The 22,095-nt window shown below is 42.3% G+C and overlaps 1 protein-coding gene and 1 long non-coding RNA gene across 23 annotated transcripts in view; both read left to right on the top strand.

Annotated features, from left to right (window-relative positions):
• The window catches only part of DOCK9 (dedicator of cytokinesis 9), a 322,858-nt gene that overhangs the window by 233,982 nt on the left and 66,781 nt on the right, over positions 1-22,095 (top strand). For 8 of the 22 annotated variants that reach the window (XM_081815147.1, XM_081815139.1, XM_081815142.1 and 5 more), the window contains exons 40-46: positions 2,321-2,458; positions 2,572-2,754; positions 4,553-4,666; positions 4,763-4,978; positions 6,476-6,533; positions 9,786-9,892; positions 21,433-21,555. In XM_081815147.1, the coding sequence (XP_081671273.1) occupies positions 2,321-2,458; positions 2,572-2,754; positions 4,553-4,666; positions 4,763-4,978; positions 6,476-6,533; positions 9,786-9,892; positions 21,433-21,555 (939 nt within the window). Of the gene's footprint in view, positions 1-669; positions 2,459-2,571; positions 2,755-4,552; positions 4,667-4,762; positions 4,979-6,475; positions 6,534-7,443; positions 7,522-9,785; positions 9,926-21,432; positions 21,556-22,095 lie in introns of those variants that run through there. The other 14 variants (XM_081815151.1, XM_081815133.1, XM_081815135.1 and 11 more) reach the window with 4 other exon arrangements.
• On the top strand, positions 9,932-16,844 carry LOC145720696 (uncharacterized). Its single transcript, XR_014143875.1, has 2 exons — positions 9,932-10,141; positions 10,351-16,844. It is a non-coding gene; the product is annotated as an uncharacterized LOC145720696 (long non-coding RNA).

Raw genomic sequence — 22,095 nt, 5'->3', positions numbered from 1 at the left:
TTTTTTTTTTTAAAGATTTTATTTATTTATTTGAGAGAGAGAGAATGAGAGACAGAGAGCATGAGAGGGAGGAGGGTCAGAGGGAGAAGCAGACTCCCTGCCGAGCAGGGAGCCCGATGCGGGACTCGATCCAGGGACTCCAGGATCATGACCTGAGCCGAAGGCAGTCGCTTAACCAACTGAGCCACCCAGGCGCCCAGTGTGAGTGATTTTAACTGCATTCTTGCAAGTGGGTTTTGGGATCAGAACCCAAGAAGACTAAATCCTGAAAACGGGAAGCACAACCTTGACCAGAGAGAGTCAGGAAGGAAAATTTAACTCCTGGGGTAAGAACTTGGAGACAGGCCAGTTCAACAGCAAGACCAGGGCTCCTGGTGATTTTTGTACGCACCGTCTCTTCTGGATGTCTCCAGCAGATAGTGCTGAGAGAAGGAAAGCTCACATCCAGATCTGCGCAAACCTTAATCCAGCCATAATTAGGGAGAACGGTGGCCCCTGGGAAAAGTAATGTTCACAGACAACAAACCGTGTAAGCAGTTCCCAAAACACTGGAAACAGCCTTTTTTTTCCAGTTGGTGAACAGCTGCTCATGGTTGAGAATGATAGCATATTCAGTTGATTAAGTCCCATTTTCTGCTCATTAAATTGTTTCTCTTTCACATGATGAAGTTCAGTGCTGTGCCTCAGTATTCATGTTATAAAGATCCCTGTGAATTCCCGGTGTCCTACCAGCTGTGCATTCACCTGTGAATCACTGGACCTAAGAAAACAAAACTTACCCCTTGAGTAAAATTTTTCTCCAAAGTAAGAGGAGGTAAATCTTAACACTCATACTCTAGCCATACTTTGCCGTTTAACAGAATTACTTGGCCATAAGCTATCTCCAGTCATTTGGCACAATTGTAAGATCAGTTTGAGATACTGGCCTCCTGACCTTTTTTTATTAAAATCATCTTTGCCTACTTGTGCAGAATGCAGACGTGTGCCCTCTCCCAAACACACACGTCTTTGCGCGTAGTTGAAGGTGTAGCTCTGTAGTGTCCCACACGTTTAGACACGGTGGCTGCATCCTGGCTTCTAGCTCAGCAACCAGGTTTATACAAGGCATTGGGTTAGTATGAATTTACTGCTGGTGTGAGAAAATCTGGCCGAACGGTGAGAAGTATGAACTGTTGGCCCTCTTGTTTTGCTTTGTTGAGTAAAACCCATGACCTGTTAAAATCCTGCTAGCCAACACTTACTGAGCCAGACCCAAGTATGCATCACATGCTTTCTGTACTTGACTCGCGTAATCGCAGTGGCTGTGCGAGGTCAGTTCTAGGGTCGCCATTTTACAGACGAGAATAGTAAGACTCAGTTTACCTGTGCAGATGATAAACGCTGCCTGATCAAAGCCTGTATGTTTCCCACCTTACCAAGCTTGTCTGGTTATTCATTGCTTAACAGAGTGCCTGAGAAGCCTGGAAAAAAACAAATTTAATTTTATCTTTTTTTTTAAAGATGTCATTTATCTGAGAGTGCGAGAGCAGGAGCGGGGGGAGAAGCAGAGGGAGAAGCAGACTCCTGCTGAGCAAGGAGCCTGCTGTGGAACTCGATCCCAGGACCCTGGGATCATGACCTGAGCCGAAGGCAGACGCTTAACGGGCTGAGCCACCCAGGCCCCCCACAAACGTACTTTTAGAGGACCTTACTTCATATACCTCACTTCGATATTTTTTCCAGCCCGTTAATCAGCTGACACCTGTAAGGGCACTTCTTTGTTGGAATTAAGATATCACAAAGATTCCCTCTGAATTGGTTGCTGGTATACAGTAAAAATAAAGAGAAGCCAAATCAGTACTGAGGAACACTTGCCTTTCAAGCCATGTTATGGTTTGCTAGGAAGTTTTATGATTAGTCCCTCCCTTAATATAGGAAAAAACAAGGGGCACCTGGGTGGCTCAGTCGGTTAAGCATCCACCTCTTGATTTTGGCTCAGGTCATGACCTCTGGGTCGAGGGATCGAGCCCCGAGTTGGGCTCCATGCTCAGCATGGAGTCTGCTTGTCCTTTCCGTCCCTCTCTGCCCCTCCTCCCACTCGTGCTTGCTTTTCTCTCTCTCTTAAATAAAATAAATAAACTCTTTAAAAATAAAAAAAAAACTCTCCAAAACAGAAATTTAGTTACAGGTTTATTCGTACTACATGAGGATTCTGTGCTTTCCTGGAGATTCGTGGCAGAGTTTAAATTATAAGTTGTCTTAGTACCTGGGACATTTAACCTTTGAGTAGTAGGGGTGTCTGATGTGTCTCACTAACCAGGCTGTCCTTGTGTGTTCTCAGAACCAGCTCCTGGCTGACCATGGACATAACCCTCTCATGAAAAAAGTTTTTGACGTCTACCTGTGTTTTCTTCAAAAACATCAGTCTGAAACAGCTTTAAAAAATGTCTTCACTGCCTTAAGGTCATTCATTTATAAGGTAAGCTGCTTCCTCAGGGGAAGCCCTCGTTGAAGATCATCCTGTCTGCTTTGCACCTGGAGTTGAAGGGCGCACTCATCTTCACCTGCCCTTGCTCTCTGGCGTTCACCTAGTTCCCCTCGACATTCTACGAAGGGAGGGCTGACATGTGTGCAGCTCTGTGCTACGAGATCCTCAAGGGCTGCAACTCGAAGCTGAGCTCCATCAGGACTGAGGCCTCCCAGCTGCTGTACTTCCTCATGAGGAACAACTTCGACTACACTGGAAAGAAGTCCTTCGTCCGCACACATTTGCAGGTGCGTGTAGTTCACTCTGCAGCGCAGTTGTGTTCTGTGGGATTCTGTGTTAGCAGGAAGACTTCGTCGCATTTACCCGTTTACCTCAGTGTACGTAGGGCAAGATCTGGCCTTGAGATGGAAAACTGGAAAGTCACATTTACTGGTTTGGTTTATTTCGTTCTCTACATTGTAAGATTTGGGCCCAAAGTGCATTTCCGTTGGTAAATTGACTTTTAAATATTGACTCAATATTGGACTGACTGAAATTCCATTGAATCACCATCTATTAGAATCTGCATGAGGGTGCCTCATAGCAGACATCTTAGGTAAAACACAGAAAGTCCAAAATGGTTCTTTAAAAAAAAAAAATTCTATTTATTTACTTGAGAGAGAGTGAGCACAGAGGGAGAAGCAGACTCCCTGCTGAGCAGAGAGCCCAGCGCAGGGCCCGATCCCAGGACCCCAAGGTCACGACCTGAGCCGAAGGCAGACTCTTAACCGGCCGAGCCACCCAGGCGCCCCCAAGTGGTTCTTTTCTGTCTTCCATATACTGACACACCTGCAATCTCTCCAGAGTCAAAATATCCCAAATGCTCTGCTCTGGGAACCATGCAAGATATGAAAAGTCTTACGTGGTTTTGTAGGCTCTCTTTTTCTGTAAACTCATGTAAGAGTGCCTTCTCCATCTCTGTGTTTATTCCTCTTTTAAACAAATACTTACTGTTTGCAAACTATGTGCTAAGATTCATGGATACAACCATGAACAAAAAAGAACACTCTCCTGGCCCTCATGGAGTGTGAACACTCCATGTGGACACACTTCCAGTCTGCTGGAAAACAGACAAACCCCGAAGCTCTTCTCAATACACTGTCCCCAGTGCTGTAATAGGGGAACTCGAGTGCACCGAGGAGGGGAGGGGCATCTGGCTGGGGCAGGGAGGCTTCTAGAAGATGTGAAAGTTGAATAGGGGTTAGCAGGTTTGGAGGGTGAGCATGTTCCAGGCGATGGATGCCCAAGGGGAAGGGCCTGTCCAGGGAACTGGAGAAGGTCCTTACAGTAAAGTAAAGAATATGGGTGAAAACAACTTGAGAAGACGTCATTGCATATTTGGAGGGATCGCCTGGACTGTTGCTGAGAATGGATCAAGGGAGTCAAGGCCTTAGCTGGAAAGACTTTGGAGAAACCATGGTCAAATCCAGGCCAGAGAGGATGGTGTCTTGGACCAGGTATGGTAAGGTTAGAAGAAGGGGAGAATGAGTTGACAGTACTTATTGATTGATGGTACCTGGGGATGGTGAAGGAAAAGGAGGGAATAAAGATGGAATCCATGTTTTAGCTTGAGTGACTAGGCAAAGGCAGAGCATATCACAGACACCAATAAAGACAGATTCCCCCCCCATTGCATAGTTAATATGTATATGTTTTAATAAAAAATGCAAAGGACAGTCTACTTATTGAATATTTAGTGGGTATACATTCAAACCAGTTAACCAAGGAGGTAAATGATAAGGTCTCCCTGTTTATTAGAGAAAGTAAGTGACTATCCAAATGATACAGGCTTATCTGATTCTCATGCCTCTATACTTTCCTGATGAGCATTTTGCTATGCAAACAAAATACTTAAGGATAGCAAAATCACCTTCTGAAATGATTCTTGGAAGGGAAAAAGATGACTCAGACACTGTTTCCTGCACTGGAATGATCTGTGCTCAAAACTTTGCCCTGTCCGCATGCACATCCTAACTGAAGGCAGGAGCCAAGTCTGGGGAGTCATTTGAAGGTGAAATTATTTGTTCACATTTGTGTGTCCCTAAGGTCATTATTTCCGTCAGCCAGCTGATAGCAGATGTTGTTGGGATCGGGGGAACCAGATTCCAGCAGTCCCTGTCCATCATCAACAACTGTGCCAACAGTGACAGGCTCATCAAGGTGGGTGACCCTCAAGACTGCCTCATCATCTAGTATGGATGTGGAGAGGCAGAACACAGCTGAAAGCCATGTGTCCTTCTTCCACCCTTGTTTTAGCACACTACCTTTTCCTCGGACGTGAAGGACTTGACCAAAAGGATACGCACAGTTCTGATGGCCACCGCCCAGATGAAGGAGCATGAGAATGACCCGGAGATGCTGGTGGACCTCCAGTACAGTCTGGCCAAGTCCTACGCCAGCACTCCCGAGCTCAGGAAGACATGGCTGGACAGCATGGCCAGGATCCATGTCAAGAATGGGGATCTGTCTGAGGTAGCCCAGCAAGACTCTTGAGCTGGGTTTTTGGGAAAACTATGTCTCATTCACTAAAAGAAGCCAATTTTAAGAAAAATTTCCCAGTAATCGAAAGAAGTGATACTTCAACAGTGTTAGGCTTGGGGTTGCTTCACAACTTCTAAGCATCTCAACAGTTTACAACACTCTAAGGAAATGTTTCTGTCACAGGAGAGCATTGTTTGAAAGCTCTTAGAAAGCATCCACGGTCACATACACACCTGCTAATTCAAGTGCACTCCGTTTCTGCATTAAAACTCCTCTCTAGTTCTAAAATTCAGCTCTTTTATGATGAAATTTAATGTTCCTGTTACTAAAGTAATGATAGGACATTGCTTTTTCCTTTTGGAGGTAGTCCATTGTCATCTGTGGATGTGGTAGGCCTCAGAGTGCTGCCCGTGTACAGAGCATGTTTCCAGAAGCAGACAGGGTGGGGGCAGGGAGTTGGGTGTGTGGTCTGTCCCCAGAGACAGAACAAATCCAACACTTACTCGCTGTGATGAGCCCATTTTTCACCCCTCTGTGCCTCGTGACACCATCTGTAAAAGGGGGAGACATTAAGGAAAGCAGTGGGCTGTATGGCAGGTTCTGTGTTCTTCTGAAAACTGTTTACGATTTGGGCCTAAAGCATTTAGGTATGGTCAGCAGTATTACCAAAGAAGCATGATTTTACTTTTAAACTTCGGTAATTGCCTAAACTAGTACAGTTATGTTCTACATCTGAAAATTTTATGTAACTGTTTTTACGTATTGATTATTCAAGAAGTCCATTCTGTTTGATCGTAAATTTAATCTAAACTACATATTAGCATAATGAAAGTGAATTACATATTACTACTACGAGTAATTTTTCTATCATTCTGACAAAAAACCAGGGGCTCAGTCATCAGAATCAGGTTCATTTCCAACAGCTCTTTTTTATACCACTGTGGCAACTTCATTAAAAAAAATTTTTTTTATTTTTTTCTTTCATTTTAAAGTGTTTAGAATGTTATCTAATTAACATTAAGTTATAATTTTGGTTTAGAATTCTATGTTGGGAAGCAATTGCTACATCTTTTTTTAAGCTGAGAGAAAACTATTAGCTGCTGAAATTTGAGCAGTTCTCTCAGAATCTAAAAAGACACATGCCTTTTCTTCAAATGGTCTTCTTTTTACCTTAAGAGAAATGATGTGGAAATCATCAATATAGTAAGAAAAAAATGCTTTTTTTAATCTTTTATACTAAAATTTAGTAATTCTAAACAGAAATGAGCCTTAGCAAACTTACTACCATTTGTCTCAATTTGCAATGTATTTCAAAACTTCAGTTTATGTGAATTGTTCCAGTTTTTTCAAAAGGTAAGATGTCAGCTCTTAGGAACCCTGGTTTCCTTGAGATCTAATACAAGTACATGCAGTCACTAGATTTCTGTCTGGGAGCATTCTGACGCGCTCTGTACATGGTGATTCTGAAGCACGTGTCTTTTATTGTAGGCAGCGATGTGTTATGTCCATGTCACAGCCCTGGTGGCAGAATATCTCACACGGAAAGGTGAGGAGGGATTCCTGTGTTTTGTGAAATGAATATAAAACTATACAAAGCAGCAAAGACAAGTGGGAGCCATTCAGAAAGATTTGGAGGTGGGGGGTGGGGGGGTTGGATTTGGGGGTGTGTGTGCGTGTGCACGCGCGCGCACTGTGTTCATTGTTTTATTCACTGGTAAGACATTGGTTTGGCTTGGTGGGCACAGCAGAGGTGCCAATATCAAAAACAAAACTAGATGGCATGTTACTGTGTAACCTTTAACTAATGGCTCTATCTTGCAAGAACTAGTTAATGAGCTTTGCATCTGGGTGTCCTTGACTGGCCAATGTTGAGCTGAGAGAAGATTTATTTTCCCTTCAGATAGTTCCCACTGGAACGGTTTTATCAGTCAAATGACAGTTTTAACAGGACATTATCAGACAACGTTCTTTTAGAACCACAGCCCAATTGGCTTTATTATGTGGGTAGGCAGCCTCGCTGGCCAGAAACCTTACCTCCCCAGGGAAGGAGAGGGCAGGAGTGTGTAAGTGCGCTCTTTTGTGCATTATATGTTTGTTCCCAGTTGAGCAGTCCATGAATTCTTTCATGGGTTCTTTTGGTTAAACACCAGTTGCTCATTTCCATTTCGAAATTAAGAGATTTTAGAAAAGCTGCTCATGCGTGCCTGTGTCCTGGAGCGTACTTACAAGAAGTCCGTTTGCAAAGTGAGAAATAGTATAAAGTCAGACGCCAGGGCCAGGGAATTTCTGTATTTCTAGTCCAGCTGGCTATTAGGATGGAATTGAAGGGAATCTAGGCTTGTCATACATCAGAGCCCAAAAGAAAAAGAAATTGAAGAGGGTTTCCATATTCTCTTGCTACTAGCATGATTTGCTGTTGAGACCTTTTGTCAGGTAATACATTTCCTCGTGTTTAGAAGCAGACATAGCCCTCCGTCCGGAGCTGCCCCTCTTCCCCTCCAGCCACAGCACCTGCCAGAGGAGGCGCCGGGGAGGTGAGCCTGAGGGTGGGCCCGGCCCCCAGGGCCCCAGCTGCCCCATCCACCTGACACTTAGAGGTGTGGGGATTTTCCTTTGCAACTCTGCATGGATAGACTTGGCTCTCCTTCCTTCTTTTTCTCTCCATTTCCATGGCACATGTTCCTATGCAAGGAGAGGAAGCGCTTGGGCCACCCTTGTAGTTACTTCACTGGAGCTGAGGCGTATATTTTAAATATACTCTCTACCCAGAAACCTGGGGGGTTGGCTTCTATAATTTTGCTTTTTTGTATGTTAATGTATCCTCAAGCTCCTAGATTAATACTTGTCACGGGAATCTTTTCTCTCAAGGCTTGGAAACTTTGACCATTGTGCAGCAGAAGAATCTCTGCCTTCACAAATCTACTTTTTTTAAAATTATTATTACGTTCAGTTAGCCACTGTATCATACAAAATTAGTTTTTGATGTAGCGTTAAATGATTCATTAGTTAAGTATAACACCCAGTGCTCATCACAGCACATGCCCTCCTTAATGCCCATCACCCTGTTAACCCCCTCCTCCCACCCTCCTCCCCTCTGAAACCCCCAGATTGTTTCCCGGGGTCCATAATCTCTCATGGTTCATCTCCCTCTCTGATTTCTCCCCCTTTGGATTTCCCTCCCTTCCCCTATGGTCCTCCATGCTGTTACTTATGTTCCACATGAGTGAAACCATATGATAATTGTCTTTTTCTGCTTGACTTACTTCACTTAACATAATCCCCTCCAATTCCATCCATGTCAATGCAAATGGTGGGTGTTCATCATTTCTGATGGCTGAATAGTATTCCACTGTGTATATGTACCACATCTTCTTTATCCATTCATCTGTTAAAGGGCATCTCGGCTCCTTGTGGACATTGCTGCTATGAACATTGGGGTGCACATGCCCTTTTTTTTCCTCACGTCTGTATCTTTGGGGTAAATACCTAGTAGTGCAGTTGCTGGGTCATAGGGTAGCTCTATTATTAACATCTTGAGGAAACTCCATACTGTTTTTCTTAGTGGCTGTACCAGCTTGCATTCCCACCAGCAGTGTAAGAGGGTTCCCCTTTCTCCACAAATCTACTCTTTCAAGTCGTGGTTTCAAAATACTCTGTGTTCCTCTTTTTCCCAAAATATGGGAGGTCTCAATTCAAGTTTTGGGTTCTGTTTTGCTTTATTGTAAACAGTGACCTCAAAATAGAGTAGCAGGACGTTCCAAGTCCTTCTGTACTTGATCGTTTTTGCCCAGCTGACATTGTCTAACTGACATATGACTTTTCCCCAGTGACTCCAAGATGAGTGAAGGCCCCAAATGGGCCATTATTGCTTAAGGGGTTTATCATTTTTTTTTTAAAAATTTTATTTATTTATGTGACAGAAAAAGAGAAAGAACACAAGCAGGGGGAACACCTGAGGGAGAGGGAGAAGCAGGCCGAGCAGGGAGCCCAGTGTGGGCTCGATCCCAGGACCCTGGGACCATGAGCCAAGCTGAAGGCAGGCACTTAACCATCTGAACCACCCAGATGCCCCAAGGGTTTATCCTTATCCCGGTTATTTATCCCAGCTCCAACCTTATACGATTTCCCCTAGAGAATTAGAGTACTTAGGCCTCTGCAGTATTCATGCTGCCGGTGCTCCTGCTCTTCGGTTGTGGGAGGACAAGAGGCCCATCCTTACCCCTCAGGCAGCAGATATGGAACCAGCTAACAGCCTCTCAGCTCATGGCTGCAGCTGGTGAGTTACCTCTTGGCAGACTGCTCCATGAAGGAGAAGAGCAAGTTCTCATCTGAGTTCTGGGTTACCCTCAGCCACAGTGGGAGAGGTGACAACTTGAAGGAAACAGTTCTGTTTGAGTCATGTTTCTCTTTGATTGGCTTTGGCTTTATTTTTCTTGGTATCTGAGCATGGGTCACTGTACCAAATCAAATTACTGTTGTTATTTTAAAAAACTACTAATTTGGATCCAGTCCCTGTTTCAGTTTATTTATAGTTTATTTAAAGGTTGCATACATTTTAATAAAGGTGGTGAGAAATTAAAAGAATGAGGAAAGAACTGAGGGAGGAGAACGCTAGGTATGAGGAAGCAAATGAAGAGAAGCACACAGTGGCTCCCTGTGAGAACAGTGGCCTGAGACATAAGAGACTTCAGAGTTCGTTGTCTCCTTCAACACAGAAACATGGCGGCAGGAAGAACCCTCAGAGTCCGTCCACTTACGGGTTACTGACTGGCTCTCTCCCCTGCTATGTCCATTCTAGGCATGTTTAGACAAGGATGCACAGCATTCAGGGTGATTACCCCAAACATAGACGAGGAGGCCTCCATGATGGAAGACGTCGGAATGCAGGATGTCCATTTCAACGAGGTGAGCGCCTCGGCTGGCGGGGGTCTTCAGTCCGTGAGTATCTCGGGGGCGGCTGTGCTCTGCTAGCACATCACACAGTGGTTTTCTCTCAGCAGCTGCCGCTGCCCATTTCGCTCGGACTAGACTAACACTCCAGACAGCTGAAACAGAGCAGTGATAGCTCTGCCATCCCCCTTTCTCTGGAAAGACAGTTTGAGGAGCTAGTTAGGAGCGAGGTGAGGCTAAGAGCTCAAACACGTGTGGGAAAAGGTCTAGTATCTTTTTTTTTTTTTTTTAATTTTTTTTAATATTTATTTAGTTGACAGCACAAGCTGGGAGAGCAGCAGGCAGAGGGAGAGGGAGAAGCAGGCTCCCCGCTGAGCAAGGAGCCCGATGCGGGGCTCGATCCCAGGATCCTGGGATCATGACCTGAGCCGAAGGCAGACACCTAACGGACTGAGCCACCCAGGTGCCCCAAGGTCTAGTATCTTGACCATAAGGTTTCTCATTCTTTCCAGCCATTAATTTCTCCAGCTCATGGGTTTTATTGCTATTTTAATCTTTTATTAGCATCATACTCTAACCAACTGAACTAACCGACCACTCAGACTTTTAAATCAGTGTCCCCCACCTGACCTCTCCCCTGTGTCTGTAGACACGCAGAGCCATGAGAGGCCAGACTGGGCTCAGGGGCTCAGAGCGGCCCAGTTCGCGGCCTCACTTGCGTGCCTCAGCCCAGAGTCTTCTCACCCTCGGTGAGACTCGGAACACCCTACCCCTCCCCCCCCAGTAGAGAGCAGAAGGTTCAGTGTTAGATCGCTGTGGCAGTTCCTGCCCCACTCTTGCCAAAACAGGATTACCTTGCAGCCACTTACTGAGAACCAGAAAGCTTTAAAATAAAGCGAGGAATTGGAACAAACGCCAGCTGTCTGCCTATGTTCCCTGAGTTTCCTCTTCGGTCACTGTCCGTCAAAGGGCTTTCCCTGTGCACCTGCCTCCCCTCAGCTCAGAGCCGAATGGAACAGTCAAGGGAAGCTTGTTGATCCTGCCTGTCTTTTAAAAAAGAAAAATAAAATTGTCTGTTTCTTCGTGTGGAGAGAAAGAACAGAGAAAGAAGTAAATGTCTTCTGCCTCTGTTGTACTTGTTTTTATGAGGTGGAGGTCCTACAGTTACTACTATGACTTCTAATCATGCTCTTGCCAGTAAGTAGGGCCACGAACACACATCCTCCCTGACATTAACCAGTCCGAGAATCAGTTCAAAGTGTGGTTCAGGAAGCCTTGGGGTCCCTGAGACCCTTTCAGGAGGTCTTTGAGGTCCCTCCTTTTCCAACCGAATGTCTGTGTGAAGCTGGACTTGCTTTGTATACATCATCCAAAGGAGCATGTTGAACAGATTGAATGCAGAAGCAGGTATGAGAATGCGGGTTTCTCCTATGATGTCAGACATTAAAGGGAGTTGCAAAAATGTAAAACAGTGCTACTCTTTTCCCTCATTTTTTGGGGGGAGGAAAATGTTATATGTTTCATTATTTTTTCATTAACATGTAATAAATTTATTATTATCTTAATTAGATTAATAAATCTTTTAGCATTTTCCAGTTGCCATTCCTAATATTATACATATGGAGAGATAACACCCATATACATAAAAGTTCTCAGTAATTTTTAAGGAGTTCTCAATAATTTTAATTATATATATATGTATATATATAAAGGGGTCTTAAGCCGCCATAATTTAAGAACCACTGTCATAAATTGTCTAGTCTCAAATGACCTTCTAAATCAAAAAGTAAACATGAGAAAGAAGGATAATATATGGAGTGCAGTTCACATTTAAATATTAAAGTAATTTTAACCATGGTAAAGTTTTCTAGGAATCCCAAAGGAAAAAAAACAATTATTACATGGCATTGACAGTTCAGCTGTCTCTCTACCTTGAAACGCCTGGGCAGATGGTAATTTTTAATTTTTGCTCTGAAGTGTGAAACCTGTCACTGAGACAATAAGGCTTGCACACTCTTGGCCTTGAACTTCAAGGCGAGTGTGACTGGGTTTTCTCTGAGAAGAGGCTCAAATGTATTGTCTCCTTGCAGAAACCACCCTTGTCCAACCCGGTACCTAGACAGACCTCTGGAGTACAGCATTTTGTTTAGAATTTGATAAGGAAAGCAGTGGTGCCAAGAACAACTAAAGGTTTGAAAGTAAACAGTTCTCAGTAACCTGTCCTGTGGGGATGATAAAATGAAGTAATAGGCTGGAGTAATCACTGTAGGCTAGAGAATCAGCTGAGGAAATCAAGCTCAGGCTTTATTGAGGAAATTTGTGAATGGCACCCAGCCTGAGTGATAACTAAACATGTGAGAGGGGTAACTTTATCAGTGATTTCCAGAATATGGATTTTCCACCCTGTCCTTGAAGCATAAAGTTGGTAAATGTTTAACAAGGTCCATAGTACGCGACGATCTGTAACGATTAGGATATGACACGGTGGGATTATAAAGTCCTAAGCAACCCCTGCATGTCAAGATTCAAACTAGCTGGGAGTTGAAAGAAGAACATGTTCCAAAAGCCAGGAAAGCAGAAATTGCCACCTACATTTTTGCTTTGACTATCAGGATGTTTCAAGAAAAAGAGGAAGTTGAACGTCTCTCTCCCAGAAAGAGTTTTGGAGAAAGCTGAAAGGAATAGGTGTGTAACACAGCTTAATAAAAATCATTGCCCTTTTAATCTGCATTATTAGATGTACTTAAATGCCTTGTGTGCTCCTAACATGATTTTCGTGGAGCTGCATTAAGAACACACAATTCTCCTAGCAGCAGACCTCAGATGGGTTTTTATTGATCACGGTTCATCTTCCCTGACTCTGATCTAAAGAGCAGACTGCCTCCCAGATGCTTTTGATTAGATAAAAAGAAACATCCCATTCCTATTTACAATTCTGTTATGCAAGTTAGAGCCTGTGCAGATTGAAGAATTCTGAGTCCCCTGTGTGTCAAAACTCCACACAGCCTATGAAGTTTTGAGATTCCTCCCTCAGGATCCCATGTAGAAATAGGCAGCACACTCGGGACATTGAAGAAAGGCTAATAAATGGACTACTTTGAAAAAGTTTGCACAGGGTATAGGGAAACCAACAAGTAATATTGCAGTACCCTCGAGGTTAGCAACATCTGGGGTACCACCTCTCACCCTGTGGGCTAGGGGAGGGGGGAGGGAGAAACTCCACAGGGGGGCCACCTGACAGGTTGTAGGGGAGAGCTCAGTCCCATACCCTGGCAGGGAGGGACATGTGCGTAGCCACCCCATCCTCACTCTCCGCCTGCCCTCCAGGCTCCTACTGGACCATCCATTGGCTGAACTCAGCCAGGAGCCAGAGGACAGGCAGTGCAGCCTGCAGGCCAGCAGTCCTGGTGCATCAACCTCCCAAAGCCCAGAGCTAGGAAGGACGGGTCAGGAGGGACTTTGGAAGGGGAAATAGAAAATATAGTCCATGCTCACTATTTGCCCACTTGCCAAAATTTCTTTACAACCCCCAAATCAATATCCATGGAGGCACTTTTGTGGTCATGCACGTCACTGCAGTAGGGACTAGTGAACTTCGCCCATGGACTGGTCTAACTGGTCTACCCTTGGCTCATACCAGGACTTACTGGCCCGCTTCATTTTGCAAATATTTACTGAGCTTCCTTAGCACTGAACTAGGTGCTGGAGGTAGAAATGTGAGCACAGTGTGGTCTCTGCCCTAGCACACTATACTGCATGCAGCGCTTTCTTCCCAGTGAGGAGAAACACCAAAACCACGGTCCCTTACAGTTTGAATTGGAAGTTGTCTGAGTTCTTTGTGACCTGGAAATTTCTGTATTTACATATATTGATTCATTCCATAAACTAGCTGTGTTCCATGTGGTAGCTTGGGGTTATATAAGTGATGTGCCTGCCTCAGGAAGCATCACCTGGTTCAGTAGTCCTCAAATTTTAGTATGCTTAGTTAGAAATTACTTAGATTCCTGTTACAGATACAGATTTCCAGTCTTCCCACTCTGCCAGTCCCCAGATTCAGTTGGTTGAGTGTGGTACCTGGGAATCTGTATTTTAAGCATCACAAGTGATTATTTTGCTGCAAAGGGTTTTCAACTCTATCTTGAGAAACAATAATATGGTGGCCATGTGAATTAGGCCATAAAGTATGCCATTGCCCAAGCCTGGTCACACATTTATGTTATTTTTTTTTTTTTAAGATTTTATTTATTTATTTGTCAGAGACAGGGAGAGAGAGCACAAGCGGGGAGGAGAGGGAGAAGCAGGCTTCCCGCGGAGCAGAGAGCCCAATGCGGGGCTCGATCCCAGAACCCTGGGATCATGACCTGAGCCGAAGACAGATGCTTAACTGACTGAGCCACCCAGGCATCCCCGTTTACATTATTTCTAAATGGCAGATAACAGGGACAACATCTAGCTTCATAAGTAGGTTAGATTAATCAATGCTAGATGGAAAAATCGGCATTTAAATAAAAATTTTCAAATACCCTGAACATATACAGGCTCCTATAAGTGTTTTTGTGCACACACATACACGCCCATATACGACATTAGCGTGTGCTATTCCCACAGACAGGTGCCCAGTGACCTCAGTCGCATCTCTGGGGCACACTGAAAAATGGAACTGGCTAATTACATTTTAAACAGTTGTCTCAGTTGCTCATGAGCTTGGTGCACTGAGATCTTTTTAAGCTCAGTCTGATAGCATAAAATGTGAGCTTTCCAGATGCATAAAGTTCATCGAGGGTTTTTTTTTCCAACCAGTAATTACTTACTGTTCTTTTCATGTATTGGCAATTTAGAAGATGTATCTTGGCATTTAAATTTTAAGCAAGGTGATAAAACCATCAAGCTTTCTGTATAACCACCGTTCAAGGTTATCACTATCTGACCATTGTCTGGATTAGCTCTGATTTTCAGGTGCGGTGATTGGTGGGAATTCTAAGTAAATTAATACATGGAATTTCTGCTGAGAATATCATTCATATATGCCCCAGTGTTTAGTTACTATGACGTCATAGTTCCTATGACTCTATAATTTTGTGTTGACGTATGGTCTCTCAAACTGAACTGTGATTACTGGTTCTTTCTTTTTTTTCTTTTACTTGTTATTTCTGTTCAAAGAATTCTTACTTGATGCACCAGCTCTAAATGTCTAGGTATATATAGAGTTGACATTAGCCTGAATAATTTACCTTACTAAATTAAACTTTGGTGTTCAGTAATCCATACTCTCTACTTTTATGAGAGGGCTCTTATAGAAGCTATTTTTAGTTGTTGTTGTTTTTTTTTTAAGATTTATGTATTTGAGAGAGAGAGTGGAGGAGGGGCAGAGGGAGTGACTCTTCAAGCAGACTCCCTGCTGAGCATAGAGCCTGATGTGGGACTCTATCCCACGATCCATGAGATCATGACCTGAGCCGAAACCAAGAGTCAGACACTTAACTGACTGAGCCACCCAGGCGCCCCTTAGTTTGTTTTTGAGTAAAATCTATACAGACATTGCTTTTTGTAGTATATATTATCATTTCTTTATAATAATAACTGATATCAGACTGATAAACTATAGATCTGCCTCCTGAATCAGAAAAAAAGATAAAATAACGTCCAGTAGCATATAAAAGTTGATGATGTGTTATTTCCTAATTCCTGATTGCCATAAAATTGTGATACTTATTTCAGTTATTTACTAAGCTCTGTTGGCTTTATCAAATGTTTTCCAACCATTCTGGAGGAGTTTCCCTGGTCAAAGTCCATCTTTCTGAACGAAATATGACAGATTTTTCCACAATTAACTCAGTTGCCTATAGTATTGATAGGCTACTTGAATTCAGGTTTCATTGTTATTAAACTTTTCACATGTTTCTGGTTTGACTGAACGAGAGTAAGAGTAGTAGACTGCCAATTTGGGGCATTTGGCCCATAAATTCTATTTAATATATATTAAGTGTCTAAATCTAGGGCCATTTAAAATATACCTGAAAGGCTGCTGTTAAGGATACCTTACATGAATAGACAGAAGATCATTTCAAAATCAAATAACATCTTCCTTATTGAATACTTCATCATTGTAGTAGTTGACATATGCCTATATGTATTTTCATATCTCAAAGTTATCTACATTTAACTAATTTATTTTTGACATAGAAAACTTTGAGTATAGCTATTTAGTCTCTGTAAATCCTTTCCACACTACCATCCCATGCCAGCCTCATCTCTTGCCACTCACTGGGATTCAGATTTTATGCTCTGAATAACCCCTCAGACTACTTGTAAATTCCTCACCCACCATGCTGCCCTCTGCCCCTGAATCTTTTGCCCCTGCTCTTCCCTCTCCCTGGAATGTCTCCCCTCTCTTCCTTTCTACTGCCACCTTTCACCTTCGCCTTACTAACTCCTGAGCACTTTTAAGACTCAGTCACCACTTTCTAGAACACTGTGTGTCTCTCCTTTCCCACATTACTAGATGGATGCCGTTCCTGTCTGCATCCCTGATTGCCTGCATGTTTCTTTATCGGCACTTACCAGCATTTTTTATAATCTCTTTATGGATCAGTCTTCATACTGGACTCTTTGAGAGCAGGAAGTGCTTTTTATTCACTGATCATTGGCCTCTCCAGTACTCACCCAGAGACACACTGACTACTGTTAAATAAATAAATCCCTACTGCTGTCAATTCAGAGCATCTGCCCTTGTGACTTGCAGTTTGGGCACGTATTTGAAATCACTGTTTTCCTCGTCCTTGGTATCTTAACATGTACCTCACGTCTTACAGTTGGTGGTCATGAGTCTCTAGTATATCAGTTCTGGCTGCTCTGAAGGATAACCTCTGTGTGTCTTTGAAGGCCTCCTCCTCAAAACAAATTTCATTTATGTGGCATAGCCTAATAAACCATCTAAAACCTGCCTTCCACATTTATAGAAATAGAACCATTTTTATAAATTATAGAAACTTAATTTTATTTATATAAATTTGCTTTATAACCCAATGTCAAACACAGTGCCTTGCACATAGTAGATGCTTGGTAAAATGTGTGAATGAATGAAGGAAAGAGGTTAACAATGTGGTAGTGACTATGCCTAGTTATAACTTTTATAAATCTTTGAGAAGAATTTTTAATTTTCTGTGAGATTACATTAAAACGACTCTAGATGCTTATTGTGCTGTAACTGCTACAACGTGGAATTAAGAATCTGTAGGTGTCTCCGGTCCCGTCCACAAACAGGGTGTCATCACTGTGTATTCACACCTGTAGTGTGGATTATCCTATACTAGTGGAACCAATTATAATTTTTTATAGAAAGTTTACATTTCTCTTTGAACAAAGCCCAATATTGAGAAAAGGGGCCAAATGAGTAGTCTGTAAGTTAAACAAGGACAGTTTTAAAATGGGTAAAGTTCCATTTGACTTCCATTATCAGAAGAATGCTTTGGGTGTACCTGTCCTCATCCCTGATGGGGAATTGAGCCTTCCAGAATTCTTCCACCTCTACCTGTAGTCCCTCAGCACCACTGGGAAGGAAGATGCTCAAAAACTACCCAGTAGCAACGTCTTTGACCTAAGGTGTGTGAGGAATGCAAGACTTTGATAAAAGGACTGTTCACTCGCTTCCCAACAGCAAAGGGCAGCTATGAATAATATTGTTATATTACTAAGAAAAATGCAGACTAATTCATTCCTCCAAGAAATTCCTAACCACCAAATATGTGGGTGGCACTATGGGATATTACATAGCCCAGTGGAAGTAAGATACCAGTTTTAAAAATCACTACAAAGTAGAAAGCGAAGATTGAAACAGGAGAGATTTATTTAATTGGCCTGTGAATTTAACCACATAGTATTTATAGTTTTCAGAGCATTTTGATGGGTAAAATTTTATTTGATCCTCATGACCACCAAATTAGGTTAGACCTTTATTATATCACCAGTTTTACTAATATGGAAAGGTAAATATATTGATACTGACATTATACAGGTTTTATTTGTATGCTTTTATCTAGCTTTTTATAATCAGAGGAGTGTGAGAATTTGTCATGCTTAGCTTGGGCAGATTCTCTCATTGGAAAAGATTTGAGACAAAACTAAAAAAGATGTATGTCTTTATAATACAAATGCACAAGAAGAGATGGTATTAGAACCTTTCCTGATTTCTTCTTTCTCTATAGCTGTTACAGTAGTTACTATGTAATGTTTAGTGTTTGCACTTAAAAGACCTGCAATAAAAGTGTGAGACAACTGGTATACCTCTTTATAAGTATTGGCTCAGAGTTTAGTTACACTGATGGCGGTTTTATGATTTGTATGTTGTAAACATGACATAAAAGTTAAATGCCTTGCTTTAAAGATGTTTTTTTTTAAGTCACTATTTTCTGACAAATTGATTGACAACTGCTTTAGAAATGTTTATCTTTGAGGGGCCTAGGTGGCTCGGTCGGTTAAGCGTCTGACTCTTGATCTCACCTCAGGTCTTGATCTCAGGGTCATGAATTCAAGCCCCGCATTGGGCTCCACACTGGGTGTGTAGCCTACTTAAAAAATATGTATATATTTATTTTCTTTGGATCTATAAACTGTAAGCATTAGGCCTGTAATGAAACATTAGGTTAGGAATGAAAAGCAAAGGTCCTGTCCTTCATTTACAGTATAATAGAGGATACAAACATGTTTAAAGGCAACTAGCCTTAAAAGATATATTAGTGGATTTAATCTAACAAAATATAAACAAGAAAAATAAACCATGACCAAGTGGAGTTTACCCTGGGAATGCACTGTTGGTTCAACATTAGAAAACCAATTAATATAATCACTATATTATTAAAACTGATTGACAGATTCAGAGAGTTCTGATCAAAGTCCCTTCTGGAGTTTTGGTAGAAATTGACAAAATGAATTCTAAAATTTATATGGAAAATTGCAAAGGAAGTAGACTAGCCAAAACAGTTTTGGAAAAGTTCGAAGAGTCACGCCATCTGACTTTTAAGGTTATTGTGAAGCATTGGTTCTCAATTGGAGTAATTTTGCCCCCATCTCCCAGGGAACTTTTGGTCTGGAAATGGTTTTTTAATGTCACAGTTTGGGGAAAGGGGGAAGGGAGAAGGTACTGCTCCTGGCATCTAGTCGTAGAGGCTGAGGATGCTGCTAAACATTCTGTAGTGCACAGGACAGACTCCAGAACAAAGAGTTGTGTGGCTCAACATATCATTAGTGTCACTGTGGAGACACCCTTCTGTAAAGCTGGAGTAGTAATCCAAACAGGGTGGTATTGGCACAAGGTTAGACATCTCTATCATTAGAACAAAATAGAGAAGCCAGAAATAGACCCACACACATATGGTTCAGATGAGTTTTTTTCCCAGTCATTCAGATAATATAATTTATTTTCTTTGCTTTAGTAGAGCACATAGTATATTTGATACCTAGAGAAGATCATTTTTTAACACTTCCCTTGTCTTTTTTCTTTTTTAAATTTAATTAATTAACACATGGTATATTATTAGTTTCAGAGGTAGAGTTCAGTGATTCAGTGATAATCAGTCTTATATAACACCCAGTGCTCATTACATCACGTGCCCTCCTTAATGTCCATCACCCGTTACCCCATCTCCCGCCCCCCCGATTTTTGACAAGGATTCAAAGACAGTTCAGTGGAGAAAGGATTGTCTTCATCAAATGGTATTGGAACAATTAGACATTCGTATTAAAAAAATGACCCATACTTTATGTATATCCAGAAATTACTCAATGGATCATAGACTTAAATGTAAAACTATAAAACTTCTGGAAGAAAACATAAGGAGAAAATCTTTGTGGACTTGTGTTAAAGATTTTTTCAGTATGTAAATCACAACCCAGAAAATAAAAACTTGATAAATTAAACTTCATCAGAATTAAAAACTTCTCCTCTTCAAAAGACACTGTTAAGAAAATCCAGACACAAACCACAGGTTGGGAGAAAATTACAAACCATGTGTCTGGTAAAGGACTTTTATTCAGGGCGCCTGGGTGGCTCAGTTGGTTAAGCGACTGCCTTCGGCTCAGGTCATGATCCTGGAGTCCCGGGATCGAGTCCCGCATTGGGCTCCCTACTCAGCGGGGAGTCTGCTTCTCCCTCTGACCCTCCTCCCTCTCATGCTCTCTGTCTCTCATTCTCTCTCTCGCAAATAAATAAAATCTTAAAAAATAATAATAATTAAAAAAAAGGACTTTTATTCAAAATATGTAAAGAACTCTCAAAACTCATTAAACAGCCCAGTAGAAAAATGAGCCAACGATTGGACACTTTGCCAAAGCTATAGAGATGACAGAGAAGCACACGAAAATTTGCTCAATGGCATTAATGAAACCCCACTCAAATAGGCTTAAACAATAAAGGTCGAGTAAATTGGCTTCAATTAGGAAATTCCAGAAAGATTGACAGCAATCAGTGTGAATGTTTAACAGTTATCCATGATACAGTTGCTTTGGGAAGGAGGGGGAGCTTTCCACTGTTACTAAGGCACATGGGCCCCTGCCTGGCTCTCAGGATGTCAGCCCCAGTCAGGTTCCTTGCTGCCTGTCATGTCTGGGCTGATGAGAACACTTCTGTCCCAGCCTTCCAGGACAGGGTCCTAAAATTCACCCTGATTGGCCCATTTAGGTCACATGTCCACGGATGATGAAACAATGACTGTGGCCAGGAAATAGATTTATGCTGATTAGTTTACACCTGAGCCACGTGCCCCAACCCCTGAGTCATGGAAAGTGTTAGCTCCTCCAGAGTCCAAGGACTTTAATAGAGGCTGGGTGACTACCCAAACTTCAGTAGATAGAAACCTCCAAGGAAAGGAGGAAAGGTTGTTGGTGAGGCAGGCGTCATGCCTACCATGTGCCATCACTAAATTGCTCTGAGATGCTTAACTTGGGTTGAAGTCACACTTAGTAATTTCATGTCTCAGCATTGTCATTGTTTCTCAGAAAGGAAAAAAAAATATTTCCTTTTTTTTTTTTTAAGATTTGTTTATTTACTTTAGAGAGAGAGAGAGCAGGGAGGAGGGGGAGAGGGAGAGAGAGAATCTCAAGTAGGCTCCCCACCGAGCACGGAGCCCAACGGAGGGCTCAATCCCATGACCCTGAGATCATGATCTAAGCCAAAATCAAGAGTCAGACCCCAACCAACTGAGCCACCCAGGTGCCCCAGGAAAAAAAATTTTCTAAATTATAATTATAAAAATAGAACTAACACAAATTGAGAGCCTGTGTGAAGCTATCAGTGTCTGTTTTTTCCCTGTGGTATATAACTATTACACAGGCATACAGTGTGACCCTTCATTTCTGCTTGTAAATGATTGAAAAATGGCTAATTAAAAAAGAACATAGTGATGAGCTATTTACTACAAGTGTGGAAGTTTGTGTTTAGAAATAATGTATTTTGACATTTTCCTCCTAACCATCTTAATTGGTTAAGCATTCTGCAAAGAATACAATGTCATGTTTCCTATAACACTCTTTTCTGACCGGTGGCCTTCTTTTTTGATCAGGATGTGCTCATGGAGCTTCTAGAGCAGTGTGCAGATGGACTCTGGAAGGCTGAACGCTATGAGCTAATTGCTGACATCTATAAACTCATCATCCCCATTTACGAGAAACGGAGAGATTTTGAGGTATCAGAGTGGTTTGTTTTTTTCCTGTTTGAGAGGACAGTGGGGTGACACATGCACCCAAACCTTCTTACATGCAAAGAGAGCAAGCAGGCCACGATCAGAGATGACCCGTGGTCTCTGACCCTCCGTGTGATGCTGGAGGTCACCACCTGCAGAGCATTATACGTGGCCCACACGGGCCCCACCTCTATACAGATCCCAAATCTCAAAAAACAAGGATTGGTAATTGTGCCACTCCATTTTTGAAAGGTTACCAAGAACAGAGTTTTATAATCACCGGGTGCCTTCTTCCTTAGAGCTGCTCCTTGCTCCATCGGCATGGGAAGCCATTGTCCCTGCCAGCCTCCCTGGGGAGGCTGTCCAGCTTCTTGTAACTTATCAGAGAAGTAGGAAAAGCAAAAACTAAAAACGTCATCATAGGACTTTACCGTCTCCGACATTTCATGTTAACTTGAAAACAGAAGGTGCTTACTGCAATGTGGAGATTTGATGGATCCTCAATATGCAAAATGGCTCTTTGGGTAGAAAATATTATAATTG

Source organism: Leptonychotes weddellii, chromosome 3 (genome assembly GCF_054177405.1).
Source record: "Leptonychotes weddellii isolate Sample4059 chromosome 3, ASM5417740v2, whole genome shotgun sequence".
Classification (NCBI taxonomy): domain Eukaryota; kingdom Metazoa; phylum Chordata; class Mammalia; order Carnivora; family Phocidae; genus Leptonychotes; species Leptonychotes weddellii.
This window is presented reverse-complemented; position numbering and strand designations above follow the sequence as displayed.